General features: G+C 46.6%; 1 protein-coding gene and 1 non-coding gene across 3 annotated transcripts in view; both read right to left on the reverse strand.

The window, feature by feature from the left end:
- Positions 1 to 7,293, reverse strand: part of HS1BP3 (HCLS1 binding protein 3) — a 110,328-nt gene extending 103,035 nt beyond the window's left edge. The window contains exons 1-2 of one of the 2 annotated variants that reach the window (XM_073568295.1): positions 7,026 to 7,293; positions 2,802 to 2,963 (exon numbers count right to left, since the gene is read on the reverse strand). In XM_073568295.1, coding sequence (XP_073424396.1) covers positions 2,802 to 2,936 — 135 coding nt within the window. In that variant the 5' untranslated portion in view covers positions 2,937 to 2,963; positions 7,026 to 7,293. Of the gene's footprint in view, positions 1 to 2,801; positions 2,968 to 7,025 lie in introns of both variants that reach the window. The other variant, XM_073568294.1, reaches the window with a different exon arrangement.
- On the reverse strand, positions 7,275 to 7,356 carry TRNAS-AGA (transfer RNA serine (anticodon AGA)). Its single transcript has one exon. It is a non-coding gene; the product is annotated as a tRNA-Ser (tRNA).
- Between the last annotated feature and the right edge of the window lie 15,528 nt (positions 7,357 to 22,884).

Genomic DNA, 22,884 nt, shown 5'->3' on the forward strand with positions numbered 1-22,884 from the left:
GATGGCGACATTTCAAAGGCATTTTACTAAAAAGCTGCAAGTGCGCATTTCTTCAGAGTACTCGCCCCGGCTGGCTTAGTAACTACTCATTATTTTTTGGCAACCCTAAGCTTAAAATTAAAAAAAAAATGAAAATGTAGCAGGCGCGTTCCTGTCAGGAGCAGATACTATTAATCTAATTTCGTGTGTTCCAGTATCAGGCATGGCTTCACAGCTCTCCTGATGGCGATGGAGGGTCTGGAATCAATCTGCAGTCATTTGATTCTCCATCAAAATAATGAAACCGCCAATAACGGTAATATTATCCTAATTCAAAGAGCGTGGCGGGGCTACACCATTTTTTAGTTTATCCTCAGAGTTGAAAAGTGCAACATGTTGTCATTCAAGACAATAAAAAAAAAATAAAAATCCGCGAATAAATGTGTTCTATGTTATTATTATTCTCCCCGCTGTAAAATCTACTTTCCCAAAAGTAGAAAGGAGACCTCATGCCTTCAGCATACAAAACTCAGCTATTTGTGACCTGCCAGGATTATGTCAGCCGCCATCTGGACCGTTGTCCCCAACGCGTTTCGGCTGGCATGTGTCCGATGACTTCACAGCGACGCACTTACAAACAGTAAAGCGTTACGCCATGCCAATAATATTCCCAGAATTTATATCCTCAAATACGCCGGCTCAGACTAAGCCGGATCTCTTCAGGGTCTTGATGCCCCCCAAAAACACTCCCAACAGACCAATAGTCCCACTTTTTTTTTTCTAGAGTTCATATAAAAGGAAAAAAGCTTTATGATGCAGAAAGAGGGGTTTATCTGTAGCTAAAAGAACAATATATCTATAAATGAAAGATAAAACTGAACAGGAGACAATCTAATGTGTAAACAGGGAAAAAGGGGAGAGGCTCCTGCTGCAGCTAATTGTCAAACAGGAGGAAGAGAAAGGGGGGAGGTATGTGGTTGGTCTCCTGAGACACCAAAAGAAGATTTCTTTATGTATTTATAAGTTTTAATTGTATTATGAAAAAATTGGGTCAAAGAAAGGGAGAAATTTAAGGGCGGAATCAGCAAGATTTTTTAAAGCATTTTCTATGTTTAGAACAGGTGAGTAAAATGAGACACACAAAAAAAGACCAAAACAGCGTGTCGTAAAATGGTGTAGTTGCTGGCCTTATTTTATAGAAGGATGCAAAATCCTGTATGCGCTGGTGTAATGTTAAACGCTGCAGCCAGTCCAGAGTCCGGTGTAAACGCTGCAGCCAGTCCAGAGTCCAGTGTAAACGCTGCAGCCATCCAGAGTCCAGTGTAAACGCTGCAGCCAGTCCAGAGTCCAGTGTAAACGCTGCAGCCAGTCCAGTGTAAACGCTGCAGCCAGTCCAGAGTCCAGTGTAAACGCTGCAGCCATCCCACAGTCTAGTGTAAACGCTGCAGCCAGTCCAGAGTCCAGTGTAAACGCTGCAGCCAGTCCAAAGTCCAGTGTAAACACTGCAGCCATTCCACAGTCTAGTGTAAACGCTGCAGCCAGCCCAGAGTCCAGTGTAAACGCTGCAGCTAGTCCAGTGTAAACGCTGCAGCCAGTCCAGAGTCCAGTGTAAACGCTGCAGCCATTCCAGAGTCCAGTGTAAACGCTGCAGCCAGTCCAGAGTCCAGTGTAAACGCTGCAGCCAGTCCAGAGTCCAGTGTAAACGCTGCAGCCAGTCCAGAGTCCAGTGTAAACGCTGCAGCCAGTCCAGAGTCCAGTGTAAACGCTGCAGCCAGTCCACAGTCTAGTGTAAACACTGCAGCCAGTCCAGACTCCAGTGTAAACACTGCAGCCAGTCCAGACTCCAGTATAAACACTGCAGCCAGTCCAGACTCCAGTGTAAACGCTGCAGCCATCCCAGTCTAGTGTAAACGCTGCAGCCAGTCCAGTCTAGTGTAAACGCTGCAGCCAGTCCAGTCTAGTGTAAACGCTGCAGCCAGTCCAGTCTAGTGTAAATGCTGCAGCCAGTCCAGTCTAGTGTAAATGCTGCATCCAGTCCAGAGTCCAGTGTAAATGCTGCAGCCAGTACAGTGTAAACGCTGCAGCCAGTACAGTGTAAACGCTGCAGCCAGTACAGTGTAAACGCTGCAGCCAGTACAGTGTAAACGCTGCAGCCAGTCCAGAATCCAGTGTAAATGTCACAGCCACTCCACAGTCTAGTGTAAACGCTGCAGCCAGTCAGTCCACAGTCTAGTGTAAACGCTGCAGCCAGTCAGTCCACATTTACACTACAAAAACAAAGACAAGATTAGCCATCGAATTTCACCACAAAACCGCAGATAATTTGCAGCAGAATCTGCATGCGTTACTGGCGTCTTTGCCACAGATTTCACCCTTTTTGTAGCAAAGTTGAACTCCACAATGAGATTTACACAAAAGAATTTCTAATATCAGCACCACAAGTCTATTTCCATGTTAATCGTTTTCTTATCCACTTTGCTTCTGCACGCAAATCTGTGCCGAAAATCTGCAGCAAATATGCAATGTGTGCACAAGGCCTAAATAGTATCTAAAGTAGATCGAATATACCTGACTCCACCAAACTACTCCAATGCCAATAACACATGCTTGGCGCACAGGTCCTCAGATGGGGGCATAATGGCAATGAGTACTGTGGGGATAAGAGTAGATTTGATTTACATACCCCGTCCATAAAGCTGGTTTGACTTTTGGATCCTCACCACGGAAAATGTATACCTTAATCAGAAACTCTGATTTTATGAATGGTCATGGATCAGCTCTACCTACCGCACGTAACGAGACCCTCAGCGCCGTGTACGTACCACAAACTGCACCACGTCATCAGGGCTGTGTCTGGAGGACTTGAAAGCAGGTAGGGAGGTGACCACCACAATCTGATATTCCACGTGTCCGGTCATCATCTTCCCACGGATCTCCTGGTATTCTGGGACCCACATGTCCAGAGCCGTGTGCACATTCTGAACCTGTCTGGATAAATGAGACCAGCATGTATAAAGTGCATATCAAGACTGAGGACACATGGACAACAGCGGCCTGGAGGACCGAGGGCATTGGCAGGTGGGTTGGTCGGTGAGGGTCTAATGTTCCCTCATGGGGATATTTTATATCATCTACATTCTACAGCATCATCCCAGGTGTCCTAATGACGCCCCGTTTTTCAATAATTTGATCGTCCAGTGCTGAGAAATCAAAGCTTTGAAACCATATGGAAAATCGGCCTGGAAGTGCGCTGGGGGAGGTGGCGGACTGTATGCAGAGAGGTCAACATGATATTAATGCTGCCGTCGAGAACAGACACCATGAGCAGCGGCGGAGACTTATTTCTGGACCCGGGGAGGGTGAGCAATCTATAGTTTGTTTTTTTAAACAAACTGCAGTTGGGGGACAGGGGTTTCCCAAAAACCCTTTAAGGCTGTGTGCCCACGTTGCGTTTTTGATGCGTTTTTCGGGGTCAAACCGCATCAAAAACGCTTAAAAGAAACATCCCATTCATTTTAATGCAATTTGGCATATTTGTGCCAATGGATGTGTTTTTTACCGCTAAGGAAACGCTTAGCGGTAAAAAAACGCAGCATGTTCATTAATTTCCGCTTAGGTCCGCGTTTTTAGCTATAGTGCAGAAGACGCGTGGAAAACGCATCAAAAACGTGCGTTTTTCTGCAAAAAAACATGCAAAAATCGCGTTTTCTGGGAAGGAGACCCGTTTCCTGAGCGTTTAAAAACGCTAACGTGGGCACATAGCCAAAGGGTGCTGGAGCTGTCTCAACCCGGTTTAGTTTTCCACTTCGGTCCTCATCTTCCAGCGCTGACGTGAACACATCAGGCAATACTCGCCACAGACGTAAGTTGCATCCCACTTGACCACGTGATGCCACGGACCAAAGATAAGGTCGATCTGAAGCAGGAGAGGACCAAGAGGGGATCAGCGGTAGTAGGACATGTCAGGGAGGACAGAGGAGTATACTTTTTTCTTTTTTTTTTTGCTTTTTTAATTCTTTCCCCGTTCTTATAAGAATCCAAAACCTAAAATATGGAGTCCAAATGTCATGGGGTGGGGGAATCTGTTACTAGACTCAGTACCTTCATTTTCAGTAGTAAAGTCATCCTGTTCTCATTAAATGCAACATATTGCAAATCATCCTATAAAGTGGCCGACAGCGTCCATCACACTAGCTATAGTTAAACTTGAAAGGACAAAAACAACATTCTCCATTAGAACGAATGGTCATTTGGACACGAACATGAAATTCAACCAACGCTTGGAATCCGTGTGCCAGAATTGGAGAAAATGAAATTCAGGAGGTAATTTGATTTTTAGCATTAAACAACATTATTTTGTAGGATTTGGCCACGTTTCCTCTCGTCATCAGCTACGCAGACCTCCGGGCGTTACAACGCGATGACAGAAGATGCTGTGTAGCGCCGCAACCACTGGAACGACACCAAGGAAAGCTTAGCGCAGGACATTGGATGGCTGCAAGGTAACACAACCCATGCAGAACACACTTGAGATCCGCACTAATGATTTCTCCCCTGCTGAGACCATTATTTTTGTTTCGGCCCCTGGATACAACCAAATGTGTTTCATACGAACAGTGGAGCGTCCGAATTTTTCCTTTAACCCTATGACATACTGGAACTGGTTATGCCACTGAATCAAAAAGTCATTAGCGGTGAATTATCTGGTAGCTTTTGCCGCCTGGATGTCTCAATAATAGAAATTAGATATGGAGCACACCTCTCCCCCGATACTTGGCGTTCTGCTTTGTCAGGGGTGCGGTGTGCTTCCAAAGAGTGACATTTTGGACCAACGGCATAGTTTCGTCAGTGGTCTGAACCGTTGGTAGCAGAAGGAGCTTTGTCTTTTCAGCGAGACAGAAGGGCAAGGACACTTAGGCTGGCCGGATCCAGTGATTCTGAAAGATTCGGAGCCCTGCAAGCATGCTCTAAAGAATAGCGCATGCTCGTGCTGCGTGCTCCGGCCACAGGTAATCTAGGCAACAAGTTGCACACTATAAAATTAAAAATCCCTTCATCGCTACTAGAGAATAGAGAGTATTTTTAATAAGTTGTAATGTACATGGTTACTTTTCAAAACAAACAAAATATTCTTTATTCACCCTCCCCTGGTCCGTGCAGAGTCTCCTCCGCTGCTCCCTAAGGCTGTTGAAAGCCAATTAGGGATCTCTGCCCAAGTTGATAACACAAGCCGCTGAGCTCGCTGATTGCCCGCCATGCTGCAGATAATGACTGTAGAACAGTGGCGAAGAACCAGCGCTGGACCCAAGAAGGGGGAGAAAAGCGCAGTTTGTTTTTGTAATCAATCTACAGCCAAGGGACGCAGAAAACTCCTAAACATGGCGCACTCAGTCATTGCTTTTGGTGCAAAACATTACTTAATTTGCGCCAGAATTTTAACAGACGCAAGAATCCATGTCTTTATAGACCATACCCTCTACACAGAGGACGCAAACACAGAGTAACAAAAATGGGCCCGGATGAAAGCGCCGCAACATGTTTGCATGCTGAAGGGAATAATAAATGTATGATCACTGGAATCCCAATTGATCCCAAAAATAGGGGGGGGGGGGGGTCTTATAATCCCTTCCATTGTAAATTGAGCAATAGTGTGCATGCGTGACCTCAGCGCCATTCACTTCTATGGGTTTGATGGACTGGCTTGTCTTGGTACATTAGTGAGAGCGGTGGTCATGCCTATGTATGTAAGGGCTCATATATGCGAGAAACTCGGACGAGTCTCGTGTCTCAATACCCGGCACTGCCGCCGACACTCGGATCGGAGCGCTTGTATTTCTATGCAGCTGAACGCTCCGATCCGAGTGTCGGCGGCAGTGCCGGGTATTGACGTGCGGGATTCTCGCATGTATGAGCCCTGACGTGCGCACTTTATTATATACCCAGGAGTGGTTCAGACGGGCACATATCAGGGTCCGGGCTGACCGCGGGCCTCCCAACCTGAACCTATGGCCTCATATGCGTCCGCTCCGTACACAGACTGAGATCTAAGGCCGATTTCACCCACGACATTTCCTGCAGCGCAAACCCACAGCACATCACGGTGCCGTCCGTGCGGACGAGGTGGTGAAAACTGCATCTTCGTGAGGAAGATGAAAGCCGGGGATCGGAAAATCAGACGCGTCGCGCTGTCAGATACGTCAAAGCAAACGTTACCCCTTGTTTAGGGCTGAGATTTGCGATGAATCCTCCGCACAATCCGCATGGACTGAATGCAGATTTTTTTTTTGGGGGGGGGGTATCGATACGAAAATGTGGCGAGAGGGCGACGGTGGAAAAGTGCTGAGATGTCTGGACCCCGTTTCAAACGTCCATGATTGTAAAACGTATGCAGGGTTTTCTTCATGTATTTATTTATGTATTTTCATTTTTTAAGGGGAAAACTTTTTTTTTTTTTTTTTTTACCAGGTACAGTTTAATCTCCGTCAGAACACGCTACTAAAAAAAAATCCTGGTGCAATATAAAAGTGGCGTAGTTGCCCCGGCAACCAGTGAAGTCGCTCCGTTTATTTACCAGTCTCTGATAAATGAATTGTGAAATCTAATAGGTTGCTAAGGGCAACAGCGCCACTTTTATGATACAACTGGTTCTTTTTAAAACCACAGTAAAGTAGGCAACGGTGTAATATAGGCACTGTGATAGTTGCCTATAGCAACCACAGCCCAGTTCTCAGGCCGGAAGTGGGAGCTGAGCTGTACATGCCCCTTCAGTGGCCAATCAGAATTCAGATTACATTTACCTTGCCCGTGTTAGAAAATAAAAAGGTGTAATTTGAATGATCCAATCAGAATGTAACTTTTATTTGCTCAGGACACGATAACCGATGAAAAGCGTGATGTGATTGGTTGCTATGGGCAACTCGTTTCTAGACTAGGCCTTAGTTGTGAGCTCCGTATACGGTCGCCCCTTACAAGTTGCTTGGTTACCCCCGTGTAAAAAGCGTTATAAAAAAAGTGCTTCCTGGCGGTGATAGGAGCCGTACACTGACCTGGATGTGAGCACCGGAGCGGCCATGGCGGGAAGAGGAGGAGGAGGCGGCGGCTGTGTGGCGTCCCAATCACGGGACAGGATACTGCACGGGGCAGCGCACGTCCCGCGTTAATCTCTCGCAGCTGTGGGAGCAGTGGTGTTACAATGGGGGAGTAGTCAGGTCCTGTGTCACCGGGAGGCGCCGTGCGGGGGTTACACAGGAATTATGGGTTATTATTTCAGCGATAGATAGAAAAAAAAACCCATCCGTAGTCGGCAGGATTCGAACCTGCGCGGGGAGACCCCAATGGATTTCTAGTCCATCGCCTTAACCACTCGGCCACGACTACTGTGTGATGTAAGTGCTGCTGGGCTGCGCCTAGAAACGTCACCTGCAGGCGGCGCTGCAACAGTTCTCATAGAGGTAGTTGTGAGCTGCAAGGTTTGAAGAAGGGGGAGGAGCTTATGGGGAAGGAGGCTTAAAGGGGCACCCGATCAGTCAGAATAGAACGTAGATGAATCCTATCAGTAAGCGAGAAAAAAAATACTTTTTTTGGCCGGCGAAATAAAATAATAATGGGCGATCAAAAGATCGTATCTGCACCAAAATGGTGTCACTAAAAACGTCAGCTCGGTGCTGAAAAAATAAGCCCTCACCCGGCCCCAGATCCCGAAAAATGGAGACGCTGCGGGGCTCGGAAAAAGGAGCTTTTTTTTTTTTTTTTTTTTTTTTAACATTTTGGATTTTTTTTTCACCACTCAAATAAAACAAAACCTAGAGATGTTTGGTGTCTATGAACTCGTAATGACCTGGAGAATGATAATGGAAGGTCAGTTTTAGCATGTAGTGATCCTAGCGAAAAAAGCCAAACAAAAAACAAGTGTGGGATTGCACCTTTTTTGGCAATTTCACCGCACTTGGAATTATTTTCCAGCACATGACATGGTAAAACCAATGGTGTCATTCAAAAGTACGACTCGTCCCGCAAAAAATAAACCCTCACATGGCCATATTGATGGGAAAATAAAAAAGTTATGGCTCCGGGAAGGAGGGGAGGGAAAACCAAAAAATCTGAAAATCACATGAATGGGATGAAGGGGTTAATGCTATTTTGGGAGGGTTATAATGTTTATGTTTTAAAAAAAAAAAAAAAAGCCTTTATTTTTCCCCTTCCGTTTTGGGTCTTGAGTCATCTGATCGCTTGTACTATATCGCAGGATATGGCAGGACGGCCGCTCCTTCTGTTTTCTGGAGTCGTTTTCTCCTTTATAGGGCTTTAGTGTTTGTGCCATATTTTCTAAGACCCCCCCCCCTTATTCATCATTTGCATTTTCTCTTTTGTCGTGTGGTGTTAGTTGCAGTATAGTCGTTGGCTCCAGATTCTTCAAAATGGCACGCAAGTTTTTTAAAAAAATGGTCTTTTTTTTTCTGTCTTGAACTTTTTTTCACGACTTTGACAAAAAGTGTCTGGTACAAAAGAAAAAAAACCTGGCGTCCCCAAAAACACACCAGAGAGGAGACTGGAGTAACGCCAAATATTGCTCCTCGTCACAGATCTTCCTGGAGTAATATGTCCAGCAGAAGGAGCTCCACAGATGGTTATAAATCAGGTGAGCTGTGGCGTCACGTCTCCATCACACCCCCCGTCTCACCTCAGCGCCAACCGTTTTGGCAGAGCAGGGAGAACCTGGTGTGAACACGCCAAATTTGCTAAAAGGTGCACAAAATGTTACAACTTTTCAAAGCGAAAATTACTTGAATGAATCGGTACATTCTCCCTCTGTGCTCCCTCGGATACTTTCCATATCCACGTGTCTTAGACAAATTCATCAAAAGCGACTATTGACTAATGACACTTTTTTTGGCACATCTCTCCCAGTTTCGCCCTGCAGTAAGGTTTCTGGATGAGTCTTCAATTTGGCGTATGTTTGTGACTTCTTAAAGGATTTGTGGCTTTTGGTGCTGAAAAGTCACAAACAAAATGGTTACAGTAAAAAAAAAATAAAGAGCATTTTGCGCCTAATTCATGAACCGCACATAAATTTGGCGCAAATATATTCCACAAATACCGCAAGGCAAAAAAAGGAAAAATGACTTCGATAAATCAACACCGTATGATCGCGTCATAGATAAGGGGGGATGAATACTTGGAAAAGAGCACCCCCCCCAATGTCACATTCTACTTTTCTAGGCGCTGAAAAAGGCTATGCTGCGACTTTTTGTAGCGCGAGTGATTGATTTTTAACAACTACTTAGCTACAGCTGCTATTCAGAGTTATACGCTGAGTTGTCTGCAAATGGGAGACCCTACATTCTAGCTACAGCCATGTTACATGACCAGAAGTCCAGGGAGGGCGGAGGGAGAGAGTTGGAGCTGCGCAGCTGTCAAGGTAAGACAGCTATGCACAGCTCAGAGAGAGCTGCCGGCCCACGTGTGCGCCTGGGGGAGCATATGCCTTCCTGCCACTCGGCCCAGCCCGCCCCTGGGGGGTACTGTTGTGAATTCGCTTTCTGGCCTACCTCTGGTTACTAGTGAAGGTAGTGGAGCTGGTTGTATTGACAGAGGGGTCGCGAGTTCTCTTTCCGGGCTCCCTCTGGTGGTTACTGGAGGTAATGGAGCTGATCTAATTAACAGAGGTCTGCCACCTGATAATGAGGAGGATGACTGGAGATCTGGAGTTTCTGACTGGACTTAAGAAAGCTGACTCCCTCTGTCCCTGCTGGTGATTTTTTCCTGCCTCCTGAGGTCTTAGTTTCCAGCTCAGTCCCTGCATGCTCAGCTAAGTGTTCTTTTGCTATTGTTCACATTTGATCTGGTTTTGTCTATTTCAGTTTTTTGTGTGGTCAGCCAGCTCCGGCTGCGGCTGTGCTGAATTTCCATCTTTATGTTACTGCTTGTGCCAGTTTGTTTTTTGTCCCTTGTTAGATTGGCCTCTTTTTGCTCTGCTTTCAGAATATACCAGAGTGCTGATATAGTGGGCGAAGTCTAGTGACTTCAGTATTTTTCTATCAGACGTGTTGGACATTTTTTGCGTGATTGCAGACAGTGTCTTTTCTTTCCTGTCCTGTCTAGTTAGTGTGGGCCCCATCGTTTGCTCAGTCTATTTTCCTATCTGCGTTTGTGTTTTCATCTTTTCTCACCGACAATATATGTTTGGGGGCTATCTATTCCTTTCGGTTCTGCTCTGGGGCAGTTTAGATTTCCCCTTTCTTGCTTTAGGCTTATTTAGTTCTCCGGCTGTGTCGAGGCATCTAGGATCATCATAGGTACGCTCCACGGCTACTGCTAGTTGTGTGTATAGGATCAGGGGTCTGCAATCCGCTTAGTTGCCAACCTCTCTGGTTTTCTGTGGCTTAGCCTGGTCCTGCTTTCCTCCTCGGTGACCCAATCATAACAATCGCCAGCCATACCGCAGTTTCTAGGGTACTCAAAAGCTGCTGAAGTGCGGGGAATTTCCGCCTATTTTGCTCAATCATCTGCTGTTGAACCAAGAATCCCTACTCCTGATGTGTTTTCTGGGGATCGGTCTAAATTTTTGAATTTTAAGAATAATTGTAAACTATTTCTTGCCTTGAAGCCTAACTCATCAGGGAGCTCTGGGCAGCAGGTTAAAATTGTCATCTCCTTGCTGCGCAGCGATCCCCAGGATTAGGCTTTTTCTCTGACACCTAGAGATCCTATTCTGACTAATGTGGACGCATTTTTTCAAGCTTTGGGGTTGTTGTATGATGAACCTAATGCTATTGATCAAGCTGAGAAAACCCTATTAGCATTGAACCAGGGTCAGGATTCTGCAGAGTTATATTGACAAAAATTCCAAAAGTGGGCGGTCCTTACTACATGGAATGATAGTGCATTGGCAGCTCTCTTTCGGAAGGGTTTGGCAGAAACCGTAAAAGATGTTATGGTGGGATTTCCTGTTCCCTCTGGTCTTGATGATTCTATGTCGTTAGCCATTCAAGTTGATCGGCGTTTACGTGAGCGTAAAACTACACGAGAGGCGTTGCCGCCTTTTGAACGAATGTCTGAACCCATGCAATGTGATGGGGTTTTGTCTAGGGCGCAACGTCAGTAGTTTAGAAGGCGTAATAATCTGTTTTTTTTCTGTGGAGACGCCTCTCATACTATTTCTGTCTGCCCTAAATGAGAAAAACGTTTTGCACACACATTTGCTGTGGGCAGTGTACAGCCTAAGTTCCTTTTGGCAATTACTCTGATCTGCTCCTTGTCTACATTTTCAGCTAAGGCTTTTATAGATTCAGGAGCAGCTTTGAATCTGATGGATTTAGACTTTGCTAAACGTTGTGGTTTTCCCATTATACCCCTGCGGACTTCTATCCCTTTGAGGGGTATTGCTGCTACTCCTTTAGAATAAACCCCAGTTTTGGACCCAGGTGATAATGCGGGTCGCCCCGGACCACCAAGAAAATTGTAAAATTTTGGTGTTGCACAATCTGCATGACACTATTGTTCTGGGTTTTCCCTGGTTGCAAACTCTTAATCCTGTTTTGGATTGGAAATCTGTGTCTGTGGTGAGTTGGGGTTGTCAGTGTGTTCTTAGTGATATTCCTGTTTTCTCCACCTCTCCCCAGTCTCATGATATTCCTGATTATTTGGCTGATTTTTCGGATGTATTTAGTGAAAGTAAGTCTGCGTCTTTGCCTCCTCATAGGAGTGATGACTGTGCAATTGAGTTAATGCCCGGCTGTAAATTTCCCAAGGGTCGGCTTTTTAACTTATCGGTACCTGAACATGATGCTATGCGATCTTGTATCAAGGAGTCGTTGGAGAAGGGTCATATTAGACCATCCTCTTCACCTTTAGGTGCTGGGGTTTTTTCTGTGACCAAGAAAGATGGTTCATTAAGGCCTTGTATTGTCTATTGTTCCCTTAACAAAATCACTGTTAAATATCAGTACTCGTTACCCCTGATTTCTGATTTATTTTCCAGAGTTAAAAGTGCCTGCTGGTTTACCAAGCTTGACCTCAGGGGGGCGTATAATCTTATTCGCATTAAGCACGGGGATGAATGGAAGGCGGCGTTTAATACTCCGGAGGGACATTTTGAGTACCTGGTGATGCCTTTTGGGCTCACTAATGCCCCTTCTGTCTTCCAATCTTTTATGAATGATATTTTTCGTGACTTTGTGGATACCTTTTTGATCATTTATCTGGATGATATTTTGATCTTTTCCAGTGATTGGGATTCTTATGTGGAACATGTCCGGACTGTGTTCCGGATTTTGAGGGAAAATTCCCTGTATGTTAAGGGATCGAAATGCCTCTTTGGTGTAGAGAGGATTTCATTTTTGGGATTTATTTTGTACCCGTCGGCTATTGAAATGGACCCGGCCAAGGTACAGGCCGTTTATGATTGGGTTCAGCCCACTTCTTTGAAGGCTCTCCAGAAGTTTTTGGGTTTTGCTAATTTCTATCGTAAATTTATAAATAATTTTTCTGGTATTGTCAAACCACTGACGGATCTGACCAAAAAGGGCGCTGATGTGGTGAATTGGTCTCCAGAGGCAGTCTCGGCATTTCAGGAGCTTAACGCGTTGGCTGGTCATCCAGGTATTTTTGGTACCAGAGATTTGGTGAGTCGGTCTTTTTGGTGGCCTGCCTTATCTCGTGATGTCAGGAATTTTGTGCAGTCCTGTGGGACTTGTTCTCGGTCTAAACCCTGTTTTTGTTCTAGTGGGTTGTTGATGCCCCTGCCGGTGCCCAAGAGGCCATTGACCCATATCTCAATGGATTTTATTTCTGATCTTCCTGTCTCTCAGAGAATGACTGTTATCTGGGTGATTTGTGATAGATTTTATAAGATGATCCATCTTGTACCACTCCCAAAGTTGCCATCTTCTTCAGAGTTGGTGCCCTTGTTTTTACAACAGGTGGTTCGGTTGCATGGGATTCCTGAGAACATTGTGTCGGACAGAGGAGTCCAGTTTGTTTCCAGATTTTGGAAAGCTTTTTGTTCCAAACTGGGAATTCAGTTATCTTTCTCCCCTGCATTTCATCCTCAGACCAATGGGCAGCCTGAGAGAACAAATCAGACTTTGGAGTCCTATTTGAGATGTTTCATATCTGCTGATCAGGATGACTGGGTCTCATTTTTGCCCTTGGCCGAATTCGTGCTAAACAATAGAGCTAGTTCTGCCACTTTGATGTAGCCCTTTTTCTGTAACTTTGGGTTTCATCCTCGATTTTCTTCAGGGCAAGTGGAATCTTCGACCTGCCCAAGTGTGGACACTGTGGTAGAGAGAATGCAGCAGATTTGGGACCAAGTGGTGGATAAGTTGTCCCTCTCTCAGGAAAAGGCCCAACGGTTTTCTAATCGGCATAGGACCATTGGTCCCCGGTTTAAAGTGGGTGATATGGTTTGGTTGTCTTCAAAGAATATTCCTATCAAGGTTGCGTCTCCAAAGTTCAAGCCAAGATTCATTGGACCTTATAAGATTTTGGAGATTCTTAATCCTGTTTCTTTTCTATTGGCTCTTCCAGTTACGTTTAAGATCCATAATGTGTTTCATAAATCTCTGTTGAAGAGGTTTGTGGAGCCAGTAGTTCCTATGGTGGCGCCTCCTGACCCTGTATTGGTTAAAGGCAATGTGGAATATGAGGTAGAGAAAATATTGGATTCTCGTTTGGCTAGACGGAGACTCTAGTACTTGGTCAAATGGAAGGGTTATGGCCAGGAGGATAATTCTTGGGTCTCTGCTTCTGACATTCATGCCGATAGATTTGTTCGTGCTTTTCACCGGGCCCATCCTGATCGGCCTGGTGGCGTGGATGAGGGTTTGGTGACCCCTCCTCAAGGGGGGCGGTACCAGGGACTGGCTGGCACTTTTCAGCCTGGGGGGCAATCACAAAGCAGTGGCCCTCCAGTTGCGGTGCTTTTGCCCTGCTTATCTCTGGCCGCTGCATTAAAGCAGCAGAGATAACAGGCTTTAATAACAGGCTAGTACATAGATATGGGAACAGAACGGAGCTAGCTGTGTATATATGGGAGCAGAGCCAAGTTTGCTGCCTACATAGATACTGTAACAGAAGCAAGCTGACTATATAGACACGAGACCAGAACCAAGATTTCTACGTAGACAAGGAAATTGACTGGAGCTTACTATAGAGATATGGGAGCAGAACAGAGCTTACTACAGAGATATGGGAGCAGAACCAAGCTTACTACAGAGATATGGGAACAGAACAGAGCTTACTACAGAGCTATAGAAGCAGAACAAAGCTAACTACAGAAATAAAGGAGTAGAACCGAGCTTACTACAGAGACAAGGGAGCAGAACCGAGTTTACAACAGAGATAAGGGAGCAGAACCAAGCTTGCTGCCTACATAGATACTGTAACAGAAGGAAGCTGACTACAGAGGTATGGAAGCAGAACCGAGCTTACTACAGAGCTATGGAAGCAGAACCGAGCTTACTACAGAAATATAGGAGTAGAACTGAGCTTACTACAGAGATAAGGGAGCAGAACCGAGTTTACAACAGAGATAAGGGAGCAGAATCGAGCTTTCTACAGAGATATGGGAGCAGAACAGAGCTTACTACAGAGATAAGGGAACAGAACCGAGCTTACTACAGAGATATGGGAGCAGAACCGAGCTTACTGCAGAGATATCGGAGCAAAGCTGAGCTTACTGCAGAGATATCGGAGCAAAGCTGAGCTTACTGCAGAGATAGGGGAGCAGAACCGAGCTTACTCCAGAGATATGGGATCAGAACCGAGCTTACTACAGAGATTGGAGCAGAACAGAGCTTACTCCAGAGATATGGGCGCAGAATCGAGCTTACTCCAGAGATATGGGAGCAGAACGGAGCTTACTCCAGAGATGTGGGAGCAGAATCGAGCTTACTCCAGAGATATGGGAGCAGAATGGAGCTTACTCCAGAGATATGGGAGCAGAACTAAGCTTACTCCAGAGATATGGGAGCAGAACGGAGCTTACTCCAGACATATGGGAGCAGAACAGAGCTTACTCCAGAGATATGGGAGCAGAACAGAGCTTACTCCAGAGATATGGGAGCAGAACGGAGCTTACTCCAGAGATATGGGAGCAGAACAGAGCTTACTCCAGAGATATGGGAGCAGAACGGAGCTTACTCCAGAGATATGGGAGCAGAACGGAGCTTACTCCAGAGATATGGGAGCAGAACGGAGCTTACTCCAGAGATATGGGAGCAGAATGGAGCTTACTCCAGAGATATGGGAGCAGAATGGAGCTTACTCCAGAGATATGGGAGCAGAACCGAGCTTACTAGAGAGATAAGGAAGCAGAACAGAGCTTACTACAGAGATAAGGAAGCAGAACAGAGCTTACTATGTCTACTACAAGATACAGAAACAGAACCAAGCTTATGGCATACATATTGTACCAGAATCTAGATTACTGCATCAATACAGTATCAGAGCCAAGATTACAGTTTAGATATGGTACCATAACTGAGCTTACTTACAAACATACAACTCCAGAAACACGGACATTTAAACACACAATATGGCAGGGGCATTGCGAGAGTCCTTAAAGCTCAAGGGCCCAAGCCCCAAAAAGCATGTCTCCCCATAAGACCAACCTTTAGCCATTTAAAATAGCATGTATATATAATTACAGCATACCACTGTTGCTACCCAAAAACACACAATGCAAAGACCAATATGATCAATATTACTACTATAAAAGGCCAAAACAATACGTCTGCACAATGCCCACTACCATCACCACCACACCGCGAATACATAATATAATATGACCATTACCTCTACATAACAAAACACTCTAATCAGACCAATGACACCACCATACACCTTCTACTACATAATGACCGAAACACATTAAGCTGTTACTAAATAAATAAAAAAAACAAAAGCTACTAAAAAGAGCACTAGTCCCACCTTACCGTAAACCGTATTTTGGTAGATACCAGTCCTGCAGAACACATACATGATTACAGTCAGGGCTGCCACTAGGAATTTCAGGGCCCCATACTGGTAAAATTTTCGGGACCCCTTGAGACTCCACCCAGGCACCACCCCAGTTTTGCCTCCACACCTCGAGCCTGCCACAGTCCCACTGCCCGCTCTTGGAAAAACTCATCTTCTACACCACATCCTCACCAATCTATTAACAGTTCCCAGCAAACACCAGATCTCATACATAACCAGCAGCTTTTGTTTTGGCCAAAAGAATTTTTAAGCTACCACCACAACAAGGTAGACTCTTTTGGCCGGGCCATATTCTACTCTTACTTATTAAACATTTCCTAAAATATCCAATACTCTTTTTAGTTTTATTTTTATTTATTTTTCTTTAAGTGAATGAGTCGCATACATTTTTTAGAATGACCATTAATACCACATACAAGGGACATAAACTGTCACACCATGACCAGACCATATATTACCACCACATAGCGACCGAATAATACCATATATAAGGAACAAATACCTCCATACCATGACCAGACCACATAGTGCCAAATAATATCACATACAGGGAGAAATACTGCCACACCATAACCAGATCACATACTACCACCATATACAGTCATGGCCAAAAGTATTGACACCCCTGCAATTCTGTCAGATAATACTCAGTTTCTTCCTGAAAATGATTGCAAACACAAATTCTTTGGTATTATTATCTTCATTTAATTTGTCTTAAATGAAAAAATACAAAAAGAATTGTCCTAAAGCCAAATTGGATATAATTCCACACCAAACATAACAAAGAGGGTGGACAAAAGTATTGGCACTGTTCGAAAAATCATGTGATGCTTCACTAATTTGTGTAATAAACAGCACCTGTAACTTACCTGTGGCACCTAACAGGTGTTGACAATAACTAAATCACACTTGCAGCCAGTTGACATGGATTAAAGTTGACTCAACCTCTGTCCTGTGTCCTTGTGTGTACCACATTGAGCATGGAGAAAAGAAAGAAGACCAAAGAACTGTCTGAGGACTTGAGAAACCAAATTGTGAGGAAGCATGAGCAATATCAAGGCTACAAGTCCATCTCCAAAGACCTGAATGTTCCAGTGTCTACCGTGCGCAGTGTCATCAAGAAGTTTAAAGCCCATGGCACTGTGGCTAACCTCTCTAGATGTGGCCAGAAAAGAAAAATTGACAAGAGATTTCAATGCAAGATTGTGCGGATGTTGGATAAAGAACCTCCACTAACATCCAAACAAGTTCAAGCTGCCCTGCAGTCCGAGGGTACAACGGTGTCAACCCGTACTATCCGTCGGCATCTGAATGAAAAGGGACTGTATGGTAGGAGACCCAGGAAGACTCCACTTCTTACCCCGAGACATAAAAAAGCCAGGCTGGAGTTTGCCAAAACTTACCTGAAAAAGCCTAAAACATTTTGGAAGAATGTTCTCTGGTCAGATGAGACAAAAGTAGAGCTTTTAGGGCAAAAGCATCAACATAGAGTTTACAGGATAAAAAAGAGGCATTCAAAGAAAAGTACACGGTCCCTACAGTCAAACATGGCGGAGGTTCCCTAATGTTTTGGGGTTGCTTTGCTGCCTCTGGCACTGGACTGCTTGACCGTGTGCATGGCATTATGAAGTCAGAAGACTACCAACAAATTTTGCAGCATAATGTAGGGCCCAGTGTGAGAAAGCTGGGTCTACCTCAGAGGTCATGGGTCTTCCAGCAGGACAATAACCCAAAACACACTTCAAAAAGCACTAGAAAATGGTTTGAGAGAAAGCACTGGAGACTTCTAAGGTGGCCAGCAATGAGTCCAGACCTGAATCCCATAGAACACCTGTGGAGAGATCTAAAAATGGCAGTTTGGAGAAGGCACCCTTCAAATATCAGGGACCTGGAGTAGTTTGCCAAAGAAGAATGGTCTAAAATTCCAGCAGAGCATTGTAAGAAACTCATTGATGGTTACCGGAAGCAGTTGGTCGCAGTTATTTTGGCTAAAGGTTGTGCAACCAAGTATTAGGCTGAGGGTGCCAATACTTTTGTCTGGCCCATATTTGGAGTTGTGTGAAATGATCAATGTTTTGCTTTTTGCTTCATTCTCTTTTGTGTTTTTTCATTTAAGACAAATTAAATGAAGATAATAATACCAAAGAATTTGTGTTTGCAATCATTTTCAGGAAGAAACTGAATATCTGACAGAATTGCAGGGGTGTCAATACTTTTGGCCATGACTGTAGTGACCGAATACTACAATACAGATCATTAATAAAAAAATACACAACACTAATGCCATTATACACAGGAGCTTTGTATATAGTGTACAGGTAATACAGAGCTCATCAGTGACATTATACACAGGAGCTCTGTATACAGTGTCAGTGTCCAGGTAATACAGTGATTACCTGTGACATTATACACAGAAGCTCTGTATATAGTGCACAGTGAGCAGGTTATAGTGTCAGTGTACAGGTAGCACACTGACTCACCAGTGACGTCTCCAGCAGAAGTCCCTCATCTTTGCTTTTCTTTTTTATGCAGCGCAGACCGCCATCATTTCTTTCAGCCAGGACTCGTCTCTGCATAAAATAACACAAAGTTACCATGAGCACGGCTTCCAGAGCACATTCCCCATTTTTCCCCTTTCTTCTACACTACACATCTAAATACAGACGTGCAGCCACCATTAATATATAATAATCCACCATTCCAAATATAAATTATAATTCACCACTGCGCCCCCACCAACAATAAATAGCAATTTCCCCACCTAATAAATATATACATTAATTAGCCCCTGTACTCTTCATCCAATTCATTACCAGTCACTGCATCCTCAATGTCCCCCACTATGTGCCTCCCGCTCCCCCAATTCATTATATTTATATGCCCCTTCCGCCCCAATTCATTGTCATGTCTTTCTCTCCCACCCTCTATTCATTATCAACTGCTCTACCCCACATTCAATACATCATTTACTCCCATCACCCTGAAAATTCATTATTTGCTCCCCCCAGGTCCTCATTTGTTCTCCCTATCCCCCACCTTCAATTCAATTGCTGTCTCCGTCCCTCATTTCATCATTTGCAGTCCCCCTCCTCTTCATCATTTGCAGTCCCCCTTACCCCCTCACTTCATCATTTGCAGTCCCCCATTCTCCCCCCATTTCATGTGCAGTCCACTTTCGTTCATGTACAGTCCCCTATCCCCTCCCTCACATCATCATATGCACCCTCTTTCATCATTTTCAGCACCCCCTCCATCATTTGTAGCCCCCCTTCATCATTGGCAGCCCCGCTGTCATCATTTGCACTGCAGCACCCCCTCCATCATTTGCAGCAGCCCCCCTCCATCATTTGCAGCCCCCCTCCATCACTGGCAGCCCCCTCCATCATTTGCATTGCAGCCCCCCTCCATCATTGGCAGCCCCCTCTATCATTTGTAGCCCCACTATAATTTCCAGCTCCCCTCCATCATTTGCAGCTCCCTCCATCATTTCCAGCACCTGCTCCATCATTTCCAGCACCCCTCCATCATTTCCAGCACCCCCTCCATCATTTCCAGCACCTCCTCCATCATTTGCAGCCCCCCTCCATTATTTGCAGCCCCCCTCCATCATTTCCAGCACCTCCTCCATCATTTACAGCCCCCCTCCATCATTGGCAGCCCCCTCCATCATTGGCAGCCCCCTCTATCATTGGCAGCCCCACTGTCATCATTGGCAGCACCCTCTCCATCATTTGCACTGCAGCACCCCCTCCATCATTTGCAGCACCCCTCCATCATTTGCACTGCAGCCCCCTCCATCATTTCCAGCACCCCCTCCATCATTTGCACTGCAGCCCCCCTCCATCATTGGCAGCCCCCTCTATCATTGGCAGCCCCGCTGTCATCATTGGCAGCACCCTCTCCATCATTTGCACTGCAGCACCCCCTCCATCATTTGCAGCACCCCTCCATCATTTGCACTGCAGCCCCCTCCATCATTTCCAGCACCCCCTCCATCATTTGCTGGCCTGCTCCATCATTTCCAGCACCCCCTCCATCATTTGCAGCCCCCCTCCATCATTTCCAGCACCCCTCCATCATTTGCACTGCAGCCCCCCTCTATCATTGGCAGCCCCCTCTATCATTTGCAGCCCCCTCCATCATTTCCAGCTCCCCTCCATCATTTCCAGCACCCCCTCCATCATTTGCAGCCCCCTCCATCATTTTCTGGCCTGCTCCATCATTTCCAGCACCCCCTCCATCATTTCCAGCACCTCCTCCATCATTTGCAGCCCCCCTCCATCATTTGCAGCCCCCTCCATCATTTCCAGCACCTCCTCCATCATTTGCAGCCCCTCCATCATTTGCAGCCCCCTCCATCATTTGCAGCACCCCCTCCATCATTTCCAGCACCCCCTCCATCATTTCCAGCACCTCCTCCATCATTTGCAACCCCCTCCATCATTTGCAGCCCCCCTCCATCATTTCCAGCACCTCCTCCATCATTTGCAGCCCCTTTATCATTTCCAGCACCCCCTCCATCATTTCCAGCACCCCCTCCATCATATGCAGCCCCCCTCCATCATTTGCAGGCCCCCTCCATCATTTCCAGCACCTCCTCCATCATTTGCAGCCCCCTCCATCATTTCCAGCACCCCCTCCATCATTGGCACCCCCTCTCCATTATTTGCAGCCCCCTCCATCATTTACAGCCCCCTCCATCATTTACAGCACCCCCTCCATCATTTCCAGCACCTCCTCCATCATTTGCAGCCCCCTCCATCATTTCCAGCACCTCCTCCATCATTTGCAGGCCCCCTCCATCATTTGCAGCCCCCCTCCATCATTTCCAGCACCCCCTGCATCATTTCCAGCACCCCTCCATCATTTGCAGCCCCCCTCCACCATTGGCAGCCCCCTCCATCATTTCCAGCACCTCCTCCATCATTTGCAGCCCCCTCCATCATTTCCAGCCCCCCTCCATCATTTCCAGCACCTCCTCCATCATTTGCAACCCCCTCCATCATTTGCAACCCCCTCCATCATTTCCAGCACCCCTGCATCATTTCCAGCACCCCCTCCATCATTTGCAGCCCCCCTCTACCATTGGCAGCCCCCCTTTCTTCATTTGCAGCCCCCCTCCACCATTTGCAGCCCCCCTCCATCATTTCCAGCACCTCCTCCATAATTTGCAGCCCCCTCCATCATTTCCAGCACCTCCTCCATCATTTGCAGCCCCCCTCCATCATTTGCAGCACCCCTCCATCATTTCCAGCACCCCCTCCATCATTTGCAGCCCCCTCCATCATTTCCAGCACCCCTCCATCATTTGCAGCCCCCTCCATCATTTGCAGCCCCCTCCATCATTTGCAGCCCCCTCCATCATTTCCAGCACCCCTCCATCATTTCCAGCACCCCCTCCATCATTTGCAGCCCCCTCCATCATTTCCAGCACCCCCTCCATCATTTGCAGCCCCCCCATCATTTCCAGCACCTCCTCCATTATTTGCAGCCCCTCCATCATTTCCAGCACCCCCTCCATCATTTGCAGCCCCCTCCATCATTTCCAGCACCCCCTCCATCATTTGCAGCCCCCTCCATCATTTCCAGCACCCCCTCCATCATTTGCAGCCCCCCCATCATTTCCAGCACCTCCTCCATTATTTGCACCCCCTCCATCATTTCCAGCACCCCCTCCATCATTTCCAGCCCCCCTCCATCATTTGCAGCCCCCCTCCATCATTTGCAGCCCCCTCCATCATTTCCAGCACCTCATCCTTCATTTGCAGCCCACCTTCATCATTTGCAGCCCCCTCCATCATTTCCAGCACCCCCTCCATCATTTGCTGCCCCCCTCCATCATTTCCAGCACCCCCTCCATCATTTGCTGGCCTGCTCCATCATTTCCAGCACACCCTCCATCCTTTGCAGCCCCCTCCATCATTTGCAGCCCCCTCCATCATTTGCAGCACCCCCTCCATCATTTGCAGCACCCCCTCCATCATTTCCAGCACCTCCTCCATCATTTGCAACCCCCTCCATCATTTGCAGCCCCCCTCCATCATTTGCAGCCCCCCTCCATCATTTCCAGCACCTCCTCCATCATTTGCAGCCCCTTTATCATTTCCAGCACCCCCTCCATCATTTCCAGCACCCCCTCCATCATTTGCAGCCCCCCTCCATCATTTGCAGGCCCCCTCCATCATTTCCAGCACCTCCTCCATCATTTGCAGCCCCCTCCATCATTTCCAGCACCCCCTCCATCATTGGCACCCCCTCTCCATTATTTGCAGCCCCCTCCATCATTTACAGCCCCCTCCATCATTTACAGCACCCCCTCCATCATTTCCAGCACCTCCTCCATCATTTGCAGCCCCCTCCATCATTTCCAGCACCTCCTCCATCATTTGCAGGCCCCCTCCATCATTTGCAGCCCCCGTCCATCATTTCCAGCACCCCCTGCATCATTTCCAGCACCCCTCCATCATTTGCAGCCCCCCTCCACCATTGGCAGCCCCCTCCATCATTTCCAGCACCTACTCCTTCATTTGCAGCCCCCTCCATCATTTCCAGCCCCCCTCCATCATTTCCAGCACCTCCTCCATCATTTGCAACCCCCTCCATCATTTGCAACCCCCTCCATCATTTCCAGCACCCCTGCATCATTTCCAGCACCCCCTCCATCATTTGCAGCCCCCCTCTACCATTGGCAGCCCCCCTTTCTTCATTTGCAGCCCCCCTCCACCATTTGCAGCCCCCCTCCATCATTTCCAGCACCTCCTCCATAATTTGCAGCCCCCTCCATCATTTCCAGCACCTCCTCCATCATTTGCAGCCCCCCTCCATCATTTGCAGCACCCCTCCATCATTTCCAGCACCCCCTCCATCATTTGCAGCCCCCTCCATCATTTCCAGCACCCCTCCATCATTTCCAGCACCCCT

Source organism: Dendrobates tinctorius, unplaced genomic scaffold (genome assembly GCF_039654945.1).
Source record: "Dendrobates tinctorius isolate UK_male_01 unplaced genomic scaffold, ASM3965494v1 ptg000021l, whole genome shotgun sequence".
Classification (NCBI taxonomy): domain Eukaryota; kingdom Metazoa; phylum Chordata; class Amphibia; order Anura; family Dendrobatidae; genus Dendrobates; species Dendrobates tinctorius.